The 17,478-nt window shown below is 35.8% G+C and overlaps 1 protein-coding gene across 14 annotated transcripts in view; it reads right to left on the reverse strand.

Annotated features, from left to right (window-relative positions):
• Positions 1-17,467, reverse strand: part of LOC106169079 (protein NDRG3) — a 29,205-nt gene extending 11,738 nt beyond the window's left edge. For 2 of the 14 annotated variants that reach the window (XM_013548399.2, XM_013548389.2), the window contains exons 1-6: positions 16,122-16,293; positions 15,447-15,546; positions 10,887-10,986; positions 10,470-10,590; positions 8,235-8,264; positions 566-610 (exon numbers count right to left, since the gene is read on the reverse strand). In XM_013548399.2, the coding sequence (XP_013403853.2) occupies positions 566-610; positions 8,235-8,264; positions 10,470-10,590; positions 10,887-10,986; positions 15,447-15,546; positions 16,122-16,288 (563 nt within the window). In that variant the 5' untranslated portion in view covers positions 16,289-16,293. Of the gene's footprint in view, positions 1-565; positions 611-4,844; positions 4,926-8,234; positions 8,265-10,469; positions 10,591-10,886; positions 10,987-15,446; positions 15,547-16,121; positions 16,296-17,311 lie in introns of those variants that run through there. The other 12 variants (XM_013548405.2, XM_087010996.1, XM_087010997.1 and 9 more) reach the window with 11 other exon arrangements.
• Positions 17,468-17,478: the final 11 nt, after the last annotated feature.

The following is a 17,478-nucleotide window of genomic DNA, read 5'->3' on the forward strand; positions in this document are numbered from 1 at the left end:
ACAGTGGAGTACAGACATGATATATAAGATAAAAGTTAATAATTAAGTGGAGTAAGTGTCCAGGTAATAAATGGATAAGAAATAAGAAAAGAACATAGATGTGAAAGGAAGCTTAATCTGCAACACTGGTCACTGGTCTTAGAAAACTGACCAAAACTAGCCACTTGTCCACATAAACTGACCAGTGGCTTTGGCTAAAACTGGTAAAAATTACGAAATTTTTGGAAAATTTTACTGTCATCTTAAATATTCTTCCTTACTAAATTTTGACTGGGACCATCACAATAAGTAATTAACCAATTTCCGTACTATTTAGTTTTTTATCTGTCCATACAATTTATTAATTCTGATTGGGACAATCATTCTCTGAAGTCTGGCAGTCTCAGTGACCAGTAGGCTGTAAATATTCAGGTGCAGACCGTAAAATAGACAGCAATTAATAAAGACGGCAGGTGCAAACAAAAAAAAAAAAAAAAAAAAAAAAAAAAAAAATTAGGTGAGAACCAGGATAACATCACAGACAGGAGGGTGATAGGTATAAAGTCTGGAGTATATTTATACTTACAGCTGGGGGGTTAACCCCACGGTATCCCCTGTCTCCTGGTTTGAGCTGAGCCAGAAAGCAAGCAAGAAAGACAAGGTATAAGCTACAACAGGTTGCCAATGACAACAGGAACAATGTTACAACATCAGCCTAGACAATATCGTGTCAGGTTGCCAATGGCAACAGGAACAATGTTACAACATCAGCCTAGTCAATATTGTGTCAGGTTGCCAATGGTAACAGGAACAATGTTACAACATTAGCCTAGACAATACTGTATCAGGTTGCCAATGACAACAGGAACATCACTCACATCAGTCTAGACAATATTGTGTCAGGTTGCCAATGACAACAGGAACAACTTCTACAACATCAGCCTAGACAATATTGTGTCAGCTTGCCAATGACAACGGGAACAGTGTTACAACATCAGTTTAGACAATACTGTATCTGGTTGCCAATGACAACAGGAACAACTCTCACATCAGTCTAGACAATATTGTGTCAGGTTGCCAATGATGACAGGAATAACTGCTACAACATCAGCCTAGACAATATTGTATCAGGTTGCCAATGACAACAGGAACAACTCTCACATCAGTCTAGACAATATTGTGTCAGGTTGCCAATGACAACAGGAACAACTGCTACAACATCAGCCTAGACAATATTGTATCAGGTTGTCAATGACAACAGGAACAACTCTCACATCAGTCTAGACAATATTGTGTCAGGTTGCCAATGACAACAGGAACAACTGCTACAACATCAGCCTAGACAATATTGTATCAGGTTGAGAAGTGCAACTATCCACAATGAAACTATCCGTACAGCCAAATACTAGAAAACATTTTTGTTTCACATTCCTAAGCTGAAAGCAGGCATGTTATCAATCTTGTCAACTATATATCTTTACATTTTTTTCTTCAAATTCCTTGAAATTTCTTTGATTTTTTCCATTTTATACAAATCTTTTTAGTCTGTATGAAAAGTTATCACAAAGGGTGCTTTTTTTTTTACTTCATTACAATTATAAAAATAATTCATTAATTATGAAAATGAAGACATTTTTGGAGGAGATGAGGTAGGGGTTGGGTAAATGCAGCACTGATTACTAATAGTTTAAAATGTTGATTATCCATCCCTAGGACTTGAAGTAAATTTCTCCTGATTGAAGTGAAATTTTCACATTAACAGTCATATCTTTGTTTCTCCTCATAGCTTGGTAGTAAAATGGTGTTATTGTGACACCAGAATTCATATATAAACATGAGAACCAATTTGAAAGCTTCCCATCACCTCAGTATCTAAATATTAAGATTACCTCACAGAACATTGATCACTGTGCCCAATGAGGATTTTAAGATGTTAGTTATATTAGAGGACGCAATTTTATGGGATTTAGGTAAGAAAAATTTTAGTGGTTCATCCATATATATATATATATATATATATATATATATATATATATATATATATATATATAAGTGAGATAACAAAAACATGTTATCTATTTATCAATCATATTGATACCAAATATTAAAGTTAAGTTTATTCCATGAAAATATCCCATAGTCCATGCTAAATTCCTAGTTAGTGAGATATTATCCTTTCACTAATAATATCACTGCATTCTAATAAATCCATTTAAATGAAAAATGTCCCGTAGTCCATGCAATAATTCCCATCAGAGAGATAATTAAGATATTCTGTCCATTATAAAAACATCGCCCTATCCATCATTCCTCTGTAGGGACGTTTTTCCCCCCGCGTGATAAACCCAGCATGTATCACCTGATACCAACAGTGAGCAGAGAAAGTATTGGGAGTTCTCACTTGATTGCTGTCAAAGCTAGGGTAATATCCGATATGGCATCAAATCCCACAGTGAAGACTTAAAGAAGATTTTGGTCTATATTCTACAGCAGGGATTCCCCAGGGTTTGGGGTGCAGTGAATCCGAAATGTGAATTTGTAATTTGGTCATCGATTTACAGGGAATCCAGCCCAAGCAAGGTCAACAAACTAACCCCAAAATTTTCCAAGTTGTCCAGTCATCTTTGGAAATGTAGGCCCTCTTTTAGGGCCAAAAGCCGTCCAAATGATAACAAGCCTGGTCTCTGGGGAAAGCTTTGTTTACAATGGGTTTCTCACTTGATTGCTGTTGAAGCCAAGGTGGTATTGGAAATATAGCAGCCTACATCCCACACTATGATTTGGGTCCTTAGTTTATAACCAAGGGAAGCCCTCTTGTATAGCTGATGTTAGCCATTCAAAATGTTTCCAAATTATTCAAACATTTCCAAACTATTTGAATTGTCTTAATACGTTAGTTATCTTAAAAAAATTATTTTTTTAAATTATCAATTCCTAGATTCAGGGTAACAGTTCACACAAAATTTAAAGTTTCAAAGTCTCTCTAAAGTTCTATCTTAAGTTTCAAAATGTTAACAAAAATACCCCAAAATACACCAAAGCATCCATATTAATTACAATTGTTCATTCTGTGAGAACATCCTACATGTCATACTCTGCTCAGCGTCGCCATCTGCTGGGTTTATCATATGGAGTGCTAACAACACCACACATGCATAGTAAATGTCTGAAACTGCCACTTGACCATCATACTGGAAGTCTATACATCAATCTTAAACTGGTTATGATGACATAATACACATCATAATATAGCAGACAGAAATGGACAATTATAAACTAAAGCACTCTGACAGTTAAAGCATGACATTATACACAACATGAAGGAATGGGATGTAATTTAAAGCATGAAAATGACCGAATGAAACGGCAGTTAAAGCATACAAAGAGCACAAGGGAATAAGATTACATTTCGAAGAATGGAAGTCAGAACGACTTCTGAATGCCAGTGATTGGACATAAATGCACATAATTGGAGATAAATTAAATGTCAATTGTTTCGCTGTAAAATAAATAGGACAAGATACTGCATGTCATATCACCATCACATACAGCAAGTTTCTATAGCAACTGTTATAACATGTGACTATTACAGAAATTCAACTTCAAAGCTCGTGTAATTCTCAATAATTAATGTTGACTTATTGAACATTTTCACTGATAAAAAGAGGTTTTAAGTGAAACAACGGTTAAGAAATTCACTGTATTGATTAACAAAATTGCCAGCAACTTACGGTTCCTTGGGATTTTCAATCCATTGTTGGAAAAAAATCCCAAGGTCAGACAAAGTCAGTCTGACACGTTTCTAGCAAAATGACATAAAGCACACATTTACCAAGAAAACAGTCAGATTTCATCATCTGGAGAGACAATGCAACAGACTGTTATCTTAGGCTGCATTCTGAACAGTAATCTTACTAGTCCGAGGGACATATATGGCCAACCCACATGAATACTTCCCTGTGGGGAATCTACCCTGTGTCTACTATTGGATTAGACGGCAAGCTTTTTGGTGGGTTGTCATATTTGACCCGCGGACTAGTCAGTCTACTGTTCTGAATGTGGTCTTAGACACAGACACCTGGTTAGATCACACCCCAAGAGCAGTTCACTTTAACTAAACTGAAAGAATACACACATGCTTTCCCAATTAACTGTTCACATTTAGTAATTACTTAATGTCATGCCTTCAGAAACACTGGGAATTACATCTGAAGTGTCTTAACTGATGACTTTTGGTATTAAAAAAATGACAGTCAAGTCTTTGAGCCATGTTTATGAGGTTACTAGAAAAATGATCTTTCCATTTGAATAAGAAGCTCTCCTGTAAATAAATACTAGAACTCTCGATTTCATAACATACAATCAATATTCGCCACACTACTAGTAATACTAAAATGCACAATTCATTGCAAAATCTGAGTTATGTCAGAATATAATTTCCCATCTTGTTTTTGTCTTCTGTAGAAACTGCGTTTTATACAATTTGATTACTAAATCCAATCAAGTGATGTTCAAATAATCATGACTCTCAAATGACTTGTCAGTTTTCTTGCACTTCTAAATGCTTCACATGCCAAATATGAAACAATTGCTCTAAGATTTTACTGAAGATAATCTCAGTGCAGCTGTACCAGTAACAAAGTCAAGTTGAAAGTCATCATTAAGATCTGAGTATAAACTAGAATGTCAAACTACGATCTTAATGATGTTCATGGAATATTCAACACATGCCACTGGCACTTTTACATCCGGTTAAACAAAACACACCAAAATCCTAGCTTTATAACAATCAATATTGAATTCGACACTGATGGAATAGAGCCAGGGGTTTGTATATAACGAGCACGCATGCACATGCAGATTACATGTTGTCTAGGGATGCCGTTGCTGCTAACGTGGTAGTCGCACACCCGTTGCTGGCATCCACCTCTACAATAGTGAAGTTGCTGCATGCCGCAGAGAGAGAAAGAGAGGAGAGGGAGGAATAACGTGATTCGTAGTTAACAAATGCACATGCACATATTGTGTTCAATTAAGGGCTGACTTAGCCTTGAAATAGACTAAATGGCATCACAGGAGGTTCGGACTGAGGTCAAGTATCTATTACCAAGAATGATCAAACAGAATGTACGATTTTACCCAAAAAAGAGGTCTTCTAAAACTGAGATAAAAAGTTTGCTTTTAGCATCTGTAAAATCTTGACCAAGGTGTGTCATTTCACAATTTTTTTTTCATAAACCAGATTGAAATCCTTGATTAAAATGGCTCTAAACCAAAACTTTTTGCCTCCCAATGTGCAATTCACTGACACACTGAGATGAAATCATGGCCACAGAGAAATTATGAATATCCCTCGTACACGATATTAGTCTATTTCAAGCAACAATGATATATGCACAAATCCTTCAGTTTTTATTTTGGGGCAAGGCAGTAGGTGATTTGCCCCTTCATTTTTTTTACAACAATCATAATTTTAGTTTTAAAAATCCATCGCAAAATAGCATTTCTTCACCAATTTCCATTGATTTAAAAATTGCCTTTAATTTTTCACAAGGCAAAATTTACTAAAAAGTTTGATTAAAACAAAGGAGTTCTCTCTCCAGCGCAACATAATTCTTCCCAACGACACCATCGTCAAGTTAGTGCTCGATGTCAATTAAACTACAGTAACCACTCACAGAATTCAAACACCCAAATGACCTAAATTTCTGTTTTCTTTTTTCTTTCATGATTTGTCATTACAAGTTAATCACTAGGACATAATTTCTGGCACAGAACCAGTTTACTTACTGGCTCCTCAAAACTACATTATCAGGTTTTGCCAATAAAGCATTGTTTGGGAAACATCATCAATCAAATTTGTTCTAATTCCAAGAGTAATTACCATTATTCATCAGCAATACTTCAGACAAAGCAATGGGACTCCTTTCAGCATTACAAAACTCAATATACCGTAAGATGTTTTTTGCCGCCTTTCACATTTGCTTTATCTGCAGTTTTACTGCCCTTTATTTTGACAGAAATTTTCAAGAGCTAGCACATGATCAAGTTTTCATTTACACATGCCATCAATGTATCACATTAGTTATTGTGATTCTCTGGAGAGGCATAACGTATTGATATTTCTAATCATTAGTGAAATTGCTCATTCAGAACTGTTACAGCTTTTATATGAATATTATAAATATTGTGGGTACAATTTCTCAAGTCGACCAGATTTTTCTAGTAAAATATTGTAGGTACAATTTCTCAAGTCGACCAGATTTTTCTAGTAAAATATAAAATGCTGACAAGAAACAGTGCAGTTTTGAGATGCTGGCAATGTTGAGACATAAATTAAATTTTCCAATTTTAAATCCAAACAACTCCTTCAAAAAGCAAGGACAGTATCCCAGCTGAGGCAGCTGTTATTTCGACCATATTTTCCATTCACAATGGATGCACAATCTGGGGGTTTATAAACCATCTAGAAAGCATGCTGTTTGTCATACCACAATATGATTACTATCATATCATTTTGAGCACATCCAGACCTCACTCTTCAATTTTAGGTTATGTAGGCAAAAAAGTGCCATCATTTGTAGGAAATTCATATCTAAATTTACATCTAAATTTTAGATAGCATTTAAAGTGAATAACCCTACAGAAACAAGGCTTGAAATTCACGAGATTTTTAAATTTTTTTTTTCAACTTAAAAATTATTCACAATTTTAAAATTAATTTATCAAATTTAAAAAATATATATTTTTTAACAAACATGAATGTGCTGTAGGTTGGTATAAAATTATATATATTTTTTAAAAAACATGAATGTGCTGTAGGTTGGTATAAAATTAAAGTCTGAATGAGCTCAAAGCAAGAGTTTTGTGAAAGCAACAACAGCAAGTGATGCATATAAGCTATCTAGTTAGCAAATCATTGATTTTTACAGCATCCAAAACCATTTGTCAAAATGACCTGCTCTGGTTTAGATGCAAACCACCCACACAAAACATATTTGCCAGGATGCAGATACAACATGTGCCAACTAGCAAAGGTTATAAGGCTTAATTTTATTGTGTTTCTGCACTGACTAGACTATCAACTGTTCAACTAGTCCAACATGCCCAATCTTATTGTTAGTTTTAATCAAGAATCATGTCTATGTCTGAGTTGGCAAATGTAAAGGGAGAAAAAAAAAACACCATTTAGGTTTAATCTAGCAAAATTTTAATTACAATTTCAGCCAGTTTTGCAATATTTTCAATTTTTGTTCAGCAAAATATAAAGTTATTAAGCCTCTTTATTTTAGATTTTTATATCATTGCGAAAGTCTAGACTATGACTGACAAGTACAGTAATAGAGAGTGAGCAGAGGGAATCAAGCTCTGCATCAAGGCTGGCAGTGTGGAGTTATACAGTGAGGGAGAAAAGCAGATGCATCAATTAATGCTGTCCTTGTTTTCGCAACTTGATATTAATATATTCTTATACCCAATGCATATATGCTGTTCAAGGTGACTTTGTTCAGTTATTAAATTCTTAAAATATGAGAGAGAGAGAGAGAGAGAGAGAGAGAGAGAGAAGATGAACTGATGACAGAGCACCCAAACAGCATACATACATTGCATAATCTAATTAATCATATAACACCAGTAATTATACATCCATAATATACACATACCCTAGCAAGCAGGATTACATGTTCCACTATATTTATAACTGCTGGGTGAAGCTCTTTCAGTCTAGTGACACACCAGGGGATCTTATCTCAAGAATTATTTAAATAATGAAACTGTAATTAAGACCCACAAGAGTTGATTCAATCTGCTGAGTATGTTTTGATTTTTGCCAACAAGAGAGACAACAACTGCAGCTTGCTTTAATACTTGAAACAATTCTGAAAACTTACACCAATGTATGTGCATGTGTGTGTGTGCATGTGGGTACGTGCATGTTTGCATACATGTATATCTTTGTCCATGTCTGTGCATGTGCATGTGTCTTTATGCGTGTGCATGGATGTAAGCGTACAGTTGGGAGTGGGATACTGAACTGATAATTTTTCAGTACTAATACCAATCTAACACATCTCTTCATTGAGACAAGCACCCTGAGTGTCACAGCCTCCAAAGCACCTTACCCCTCTGGTCACCAGTCACTTCCTGGTTAATCTACTACTGATCATAGTCACTGATTCACAGGGTGCTAAGACTGACAGCAGTGCGTGATAACTATATAATATACAATGATATATATAATAAGTTTTACTTACACAGGTGCCTTGGGGTCCCCTATCTCCTGTCTAAGAAGTATACAAAACAGACACACATTGTTAGTACAACACACCACTTTAGACTCACACTAGCTGATATAATATCACTGCAACGTTTTAGCCAATAAATGAAAAATCCGTCTAACATGTTGCATTTTCTTTTTCTTTTCTTTTACTTGTGACCATTTTTGAAATATACCATACACTAGGGTGAGCCTAAGAAAGAACTTCAATACAGAATACTATGTTTGATATGCTGTAAGTTCATAGCAATATCTTTTAATTGAATAAATGCTAAAATCATGATATCCCTGAAAGAAAGTGTTACAAAATGATAAAAGGCAGGTTGTAATCAGAAGGTTTCCAGGATTTAATAGTGTTCCAAAAACAAACATTTTTTTTCTTATACTAATTTTATCAACAATTCTACATCAGATTCAACAAATTGGACATTTAAATACTAAATAAAACTGATTTAATAATGTTAATTAAAAGCATGTTTAATTTCTCTGAACCAGTTTCTCAGTAGTTTGTCTCTGAATTGGATGACCTGAGCAATGAATTAATTTTCCAATACAAGTCATTTTATTTTCCTCAGCCCCTGGAATGATAAGTACCAAAATATCCTCTCCAGAAACCAGGCCCCCGTTTCACAAAGAATCTTAAATCCGTAGACGTCTTACTCGAGCTGGGTGGCCTAGCTAGGTCGACTTAGCTGAAGTCGACTTGGAGTGTTTCACAAAGAATCTAACGTCTTAGCTTGGCGTGCTTACCGTAGTCGACGCGCACGAGAAACTCTTCAAGAAAAGGAGGTGTAAAATTGCAAAAGTTTCACAAGACATGACGTTTCATGGCCTCTTTCGGCCGAGAACGCTCGTTTATCAACAATAAAAGTCAGCCAAAACACAAACAAAGTTTGTTTTTGAACTTTATTGATAAGTTTAACTTCAATACAACTTCAAAGTAACAGTTAAACATTAGCTTGTCGTAGAACACTACTGAGGGACGTCTAGCGGTCAAAAACATAAACAAACACGCGATCGGCTGGGTAAAGTGGAATTTTATTTTTTATTTTAATATTCCATAAATGTCAGTGCTATTCAAGGATATTATAACACAATATCTTGAAGGAGGTATGTCCTTTCCAAATTTTTGTTATTTATGCTCTCATTTACCGAGTTTTAGTTGAGCTTGCCGACTTAAGTCTCCTCCCGAGGAGGCTTGACATCGTCGACGTACAGCTAAGAAAAAAACGACGTAAGCGACCTTTTAGATTCTTTGTGAAACGGGACTTAGTGACGTAATGACTTAATTACGTTGGTAACCAAGCCCTAAGTCAGGGAAACCGACTTAAGTTTTTTTGTGAAACGGGGGCCAGGTCAACCCAGATGGAAAAAATTCAAGATGGAAAGGTCAAGTGATACTACTCTGAGTGTCATATCATAGTCAGAGATATCAATTGACAGTTCAATGATTAATGTAATATTATTATCTACATTGACAGTTCAATGATTAATGTAATATTATTATCTACATATTTATGTGAACCTTGGAAGTGTTCACTTGCCCCATTCTAACCTGTCAATTGGGACTTTATAAAGTATATTCACGCTAGAAAAAACGCTCAAAGAGTGCAGAATGCAGCCATAAATGGACTTGGTGCAGAAAAGCACTATCGAATCCCTACTAATACTAATGAAAATGCACTTTTCACAAGTATAATGCAAATAATTTGTCATAAAACAACACCTGTCATGTATTTAGAACACAGCCATGCATTATTTATCCAATATCTATCATGGTTCCTTGGGATAATAGAAAAACCTGTCATTTTACAACATTTGTGTTGAAAGAGCATCAATAATATACCGCCAAACTGACAGCACATGCCAGCACTGACAATCAATACAAGCTTTTTTTCCCCTTTACCATCTCTTCCATAGTCCTGTCCTGTACATTATGGGAATCCCCATAATACTACACACAGTCACACAACCACTAGGCACATCCCATAATATTAAGCCCCATCCCATAATTTTACATCACAACCAAAAACGATTACATATACAAACATTTATATCTGAATATGAACATTTAGATCAATCCATAAATACCATCATTTACTAACAATTAAGAGAATAAGTCTGACAATTGTACAGACATTAAACAATACAAATTTATACAAATTAGTATGTTGACAAAAATGGACTTATTATCAATAAACAATGTTCGTACCTTTGCATCAGCGGCAGAGCTCCATCGTGCTGTCCGGGGGCGTTGATGTGGTAGACACAGAAATGTCTCAAGATGGGCTGCATGTCGCCATAGCTGAAGAACCCTTGGAAGTTGGTCACATCTGGAAAAGACGATAGTTTGAAAGGATGTTTATATGACACAAACTAATGTAAAATAGGTATCCGTGCCTGTAAATAAGGAGCAATGCTATCATAACCATACAACAGAATCACGCATATCAAGAACTGTCTAGAAAATCCAATTTTTCTGAAGCATTATTTGTGGGCCCATTAAACCAGGTATCTTCAAATTCACAAGCCACAATAAAGAATAACATATTTTACACCAAAGACTTCCACTAAACATACATTTACTTCATGTATTATTTGTTCAGGGACAGGTGCTTGGTTGACTTACGGTTCAGTCCTATGTCATGGTATGTGATGATGGCCGCCTTGGACCTGTCTCCTTGAACTGCCACGCGGAGAGTGCCACGCCCAGTCTCAATGTCATCTTCCTGAAACAGAGACACAGTAACGGAGATCAAACAACAATCAACAGAAACATTGCAGAAGATCATTTTATGTAATAATAGTCAACTTAAACTTAGACAAATGCCAATGTTGTTTTCCTTAAATAGAGAAACATTATGTAAGATGTAAATAACAGTCAACTTAAACTGAGACCAATGATGTTTTTTCCTGGAATAAACACACAAAAGACATGAAACTATATTCAACCTATACCCGTCTCCTTAAGAGTCAAGACTATTTCACAATAACTTTCACTCTCCTTGGTGAAGAAAATAGCCAGTTGAGAAATGTCAAGTGCCCAAAATGTAGGTGAATAAATTCCATTTTAGTATTGTAAGCCATGACCAAAATGATTAGAACTATAGACTTTTAGTGGACCTATCATCTTAGACTACTATTACTTAGTTCTTCAGCTTTCTACTTCATAATAAGCAGGACAAAAACATTTATCATCTCTAAGGCCCCATTCAGAATAGGAGACTAACCCAGGGTCAAATATGGCGACCCACTACAAAGCTTTCCATCTTATCTGCTAATAGACACTGAATAGATATTCTGTTGGGAAGAATTCTAGTGGGTCGGCCATATTTTACCCTCAGACTAGTAAGTCCCCTTTACATCAATACTGGCCTATGTGACCAGAGACAGTAACCTTTTTGGCTTCTGCTGCGCGTTTACATAAAGCTCTCAGTATTAATGGAATACCTATCAGATCAACCTGAGGCAAATCACGTCTGTATGTGATACTACTGGATTCCCCATTCCCCAATATAGATTGCCTGTGCATTTTCTTTGATCTCATGACTGTAAACCCTGCATGGATTCCTATTAACAAAGTTCAATTAATTTTTGCATCGATAAACTCTGAAAGCCTTCAACATAGACATCTATTGACTGCAGTGATTGTAAGTCATCAACTGAAATGTAATTTCATTCCTTATTTAACCAATGATGCAGATATTCAAATCATTCAGTATCAAAAATACATGTGCTGGTTGTAGACTTAAAGAAATAAATATTTTTCTTTAATAGATCTAATTTATAAAATTGTGAAGTGAAGATATCAAACACCTGATTATTTTCTACACCATAGCCGTTTAACCATTAAACCCTCATGACTATTACCCCCTTTGGGCAATGCCCCTCCCTCCCTTTCTCTCTCCACATAAATCACAAATCCTCCTTCCAATCAATGAATGTAAGCCTCAGACTCAAACTCCAGATTAAACCTAGCTTGTCCACATCCTGACTCCAAACTCTTGACATTCCTTCCATGGGACTTGGTGCTGCAACCATAAAACCAATCTCTCCCATTTTACATTGGACTTTTGTATTGATGATATGAATATAGGGATGGAAATCCATTGATTCTGATGATCCCCTAGGAAAATATAAATTATCTCTTGGACACAATGTGAAACCGTTCCTGGAATGAGTTTTGTTTCTGATCTATTTTGTAATTCTGTACAGACTTGATCATCAACAATAACAATTTGACAGATTCGCTGTGGAACATAAAATATTTTTGCCAAAGTCCTGGATTATTGTACTACTACTAGTAATTTAAAAATTTTTTCAGGCATTGATAAATATCAAAAAAATGTGCCAGTCACCCTTGAACCTGTCAAAAACCACTAATAACAGATTTATCTATCAAAGACAGCTAAGATTTACTTCAATATCAGACTACTTCTACACTGACTCAGCTTTGATTGATTATGTTATAAAACACCTGCCCACCTGCAGAAAGTACAGCATGTTAACAGATAAAACACCTTCACATATCTTCTTTAAGATTGACATTTATCCTCTGAACAAATCAATGAGATGTGCCAATTTTTTTTCTCATTTACTTTGTTGGGGACAGGAAAGTTTGTATTTCACTGCAGATCTTTCAGGATTCAACCTGCGTACTTGGAAATATTGATGGGTCTACATCATAACAGAACCACTAATATAGCACTCCCTGATACCAAAGCTGGATTGCTTGTCTAGGCCTATTACTTTAAAATACTTAACATTCATAAGAAATGACACTGAGCAAGCTATAACTCTCTGTTCTTATGACTGTCTTGTGTTAATACTAGCAGAATGTAGTTGCACGCTGTAGTAGCGCAATTTTCCTTTTCTGTCAAATTTATTTATTTTGCTGATGACATCCCCATCTCTCAGAAATAACAACACTCGTTTCGCATTATTTCATGGGTCACGATGACATGGCTGCTGTAGGTGACCATGTATCTACCTGTATTCCCTGTAGGACAGGTGAGATAAAGCATGATGGAACCTAGAAGCTCATTACTAAGTAATGTGCCTACTAATGAGAAAAATTAGATAATTAGATGAATGGAATTCTTGACCACTATGGTTTTTGAGACACACACTCTGGGGTAGCACTAGCAAATTTTTTTCTCTGAGCCAAATCACTACTTCTTTGTCAATTTGTTATCCAATGGTTATAATTTGACTAAAATAAGTCGAATCAAGCCCTTTTTGTTAAGCCAATTTAAGTCACTGTCAGTTTTAACATTTGCATGCCAACAAGAAACAAATCTTCAGGAACCTCAGAATTTCAAAAGATTTCAGCATACATTATGTTTACATTCAAATGATGAAGCAAATTTGTACAGGCAATACTCATGCTTCAAGGGCAAATAAATGAGAGAGAGAGAGAGAGAGAGAGGGGGGGGAGACAAAATATTTGGTTCATCAATTACTAGTACTATAGGCTCAATATCTGGAATCAACATCCCAGCATCCCAAGCATACCTACAAGACTATGGTAAACATGAGGATTGGGAAGTAATTGAGGGAGAGAGGTTCAATAACTGCCTGCTTGCCCTGGATGGTCCTTGACTATACAGGACATATAAACACGAGGTTCCATTTTCAAGGACATATCGCTCAAAATAAACTGTGCTAGAGAGAAATGTCCAATGTCACATTGCATAATGTTAATGTCCCAAAGAGTCAAAATGTTAAAAATATATATCCTGTCGCTCATTTTCTCTCTCTCTCTCTCTCTCTCTCTCTCACACACACACACACACACACACACACACACACACACACACACACACGCATTCACACACTCAACATAAAAAGAAAAATAAAAACATCCAGACGGGGGCCTAAGTATAGCAGCTGCATGCAGATGAACTCCTCTACACTGTAAACAAACACTGAATTAATGTCCTGGCATGATAGCTGGCAAGGTTCAGTATTTGGGTTATCCGCTTGGAAAAAAAAGAAAGAGAAAAATATTCAAGAAAACATTTCTGCTTCAAAGATTCATCAGCACCAATCAAATGTTTCCCTTTAATGAATCCAACCTCACTTCCACTAATGAGAAAAGAGACATTTGGACTCAAGAGGAAATGAATTTGTTTCAATGTTGCTGTAGTAAGGCACAGAACAAGAAGATCACATTACAGGTAGCTGTGCTCAGGCATCCCAGGTACTCCGTATACTTGGCAATCCAGGTGAAAATACAGGCTCAGGTGTAAATTACCTCAGTAACACTTTAAACTTTCAATGCATAATTCCCGATTTGTGAAGGAGTAATCTGCTGAGCTCCCTCCAGACAGACAAAGTAATTAGTACTGCTGGGAAGAAAAAATGAAAACCAGTTTCTTCCTGCTCCCAGTATCACGTGTTTATTTACAGTACAAATATTTACATGGCTGCAACTGCAATTCATCATATACATGTGTACCTTGACATGACTTCGGGAGAAAAAGACAAACTCATAAGCGTGTTCCAGTCTGGTAAATTGTGTAGCAGTAATCACCCCTCCTCCATCTCACGCCCTTCCTTTGAAGGATATTACGTGAAACAAAATAATTCCAGACAAACATGCCGTCAATATAATTAGTGATATATTTCATGTGCCAGCTGGCCAACCCAGACTTTTTAGCACTAGGTTAAAATTTACTATGCTCAAGTTGACACAGACATATTTTTTTTTCTAAAATGATCAACCTTTCATCTAAGAGGTTAATGACAATTATAAAAGTGAAATCAAATTTCAAGTCATAGAATCTTTTCTGTTTTGGTGAGAAGGATTAATCAATTTTCTAACCCAGCTCTCCACCTGTTCAGGTATGATGTAACATACCTGTACTACTACAGAAGACAGGTGGAACTTTATCAAAACAAATATCTGTCTATTTAGACCCAAGAAAAATCAGAAAGAAATATTGGAAAGAAAGAAATTCAGTCAGACCAATATTTGCTATTTGAGCGAATTAAAACCAGTTCCTTATCAATTTAAATGGACTTTTTCTTCACATTTTTGAACCAAAAGTTGCTTTCGATGATTGGACTACAACTAATGAAGTGCCCCCCCTTTTGTACCCTACTTCAGATCATATACTAGCTAACTGTAGAAGTTCAAAGGAAGAGCCCCCCCCCAAGGTGTGTGGTAATCTATAATCTCACCTACCTGTAGAAGTACAGAAGAAGGGTCTCCCCCCAAGGTCCGTGGCTTGGTCTCCTCCAGAATAATCCCTGTCAGCTCTATGTCTGTCAGTTTCTCAGCCATTCTGAAATGACCAAGATATGTTTAATCTCTTATTTTTCCTTTCATTCTAAAGAAAGTGATGGTTGATTATGACAGTGAAGTTGAAACCCTATGAAAATACTGTTTAATGTATTAGCTTGTGCCAAAAATCACGCATATATTCCCTTAAAATGACTTTAACCTTGTGACTTGAATAACATAGAGATAAATGATATGATAATGGTGTAAAATATCAATACTGCCTTGCAGTGCATTAAGTAAGACTAGCAAATAACAAAGCTAATGAATTAGGATAGCCAACATGCACTTTTGACACAGTGACAAGTAAGGATCAAATGTGTCAGTATAAATCCAGCCAATTACATTAAAACTGGTAGAGAAATACAGAAAAAATAAACACACACACGGACATGAAAAAACACAATTTATATACAGTTCATGTGTATACACGTAGGTATCTCATTTTTGAAGATAGAATAATTCTTTCAAAAGAAAAACTAATTGACTTACTAATCATGAAAGTGAATTTCAATGCAGTAGCTTGAAATCCTACTGTACCACATGCTTCTGAACAAATCTAGAGAACTATAGTTTTACCTCTTTCTTTTCCTTTTGTTACGTCTCGACATCAACACAGAACAAAGACAATCACAAAAATTTGGTTCTGTGTTCATTGTGATATTTTTCTCAATATCCAATTGATTTAAACTTAAAAATTCCACAATACTGTTACTACTGCTACATACTACAACTGAAAAATACATTTATGTCTGACCATCCCAAAGCATGCTGGTGTAATAATATCCAACAATTACAGCTCTCCAACAAAGGTGGCCTAAAATAACTGTCCAGCATAGATTTCCTTTAATGTAAGACAGGTGAAAAATATGTTGACACATAATTTCATCAGCAAATAAGTCACTGATGGGATTAACACAGAGGTGGAATACCTTCACCTTTATCTGGGCTGAGAGACCCTGGAGTTAGCTCAGAGGGTTCACATGGAACACATCTCACTCAGATATTATAGTCTTTAAAAACTTTCTCGCATGTAGAATTTTGACCAGTGTAACTACTGGGTTTAACCTCTTTTATTACACAAAAGCACTCAAAATTTTGAAAAGCAAAGCAAAAAAAAAATGTTGAAAATGAACAAAATTGAGTCACCTAGAAAGCTATGTGTCCCTCTTGTGCCTTCTAAACCAGTCAAAACCAGATTTTCAACATCTTACCTATGTGCCATGAAAATAATGCTATAGGCAGATGTTCTAAAGAGAAAACCTGTCCCAAAAATTTCTTGGGTGATCTTTGCTATTCATCCATGACAATCTGGAAACGATCACTACCATGTACATGTTCTATTTTGAGTTTCTGATGCTATAATCTTACAGGGGTCTCACCTGACGGGGTGCTGCTATTTATATAATACATAAGTCTTAATAACAAGCTGTCACTGTGAAATGCGCAATTTACTCAGCCCCACACTCGACCGCTTAATGAACATTGAAAAGGACTTTGGGTGTAAATCCGAGGCATTAATATCTACACTTGCATATGACTTTGCACCCATTTTATTCGAGCACACATGTATTCAAACACCAATGACTCAACAAAAGAGTATTCGCGTTTATTTTCGCAATATCTGCGGAATTCATTTTCTGGAGTGTTGCAGTGGGATTCTAAATGAAATCGTGGATGTTGTCGTAAAACATAAAAATTTCCCCATAATTTGATACAATGAAGGGCTTTCTGTGTGTTTCTGTGACAATATGTCATGTGCAACTTACCTTTTCTAGCTTAAATCCTTCTTGAGCTAAAAATGACAGATTTAGGAGCAGAACTCCCGAAAAATATATGAGAAATTTCGCAATCTGAACAGCGGACGAATTTTCTTCACCTTGTTTGAACCTAAGACCAAAGAAACGCGCGATGTCATTGGCTATTTTTGTCCTTG

This window comes from Lingula anatina, chromosome 4 (genome assembly GCF_051362555.1).
Source record: "Lingula anatina isolate TDL-2025a chromosome 4, LinAna3.0, whole genome shotgun sequence".
Taxonomy (NCBI): domain Eukaryota; kingdom Metazoa; phylum Brachiopoda; class Lingulata; order Lingulida; family Lingulidae; genus Lingula; species Lingula anatina.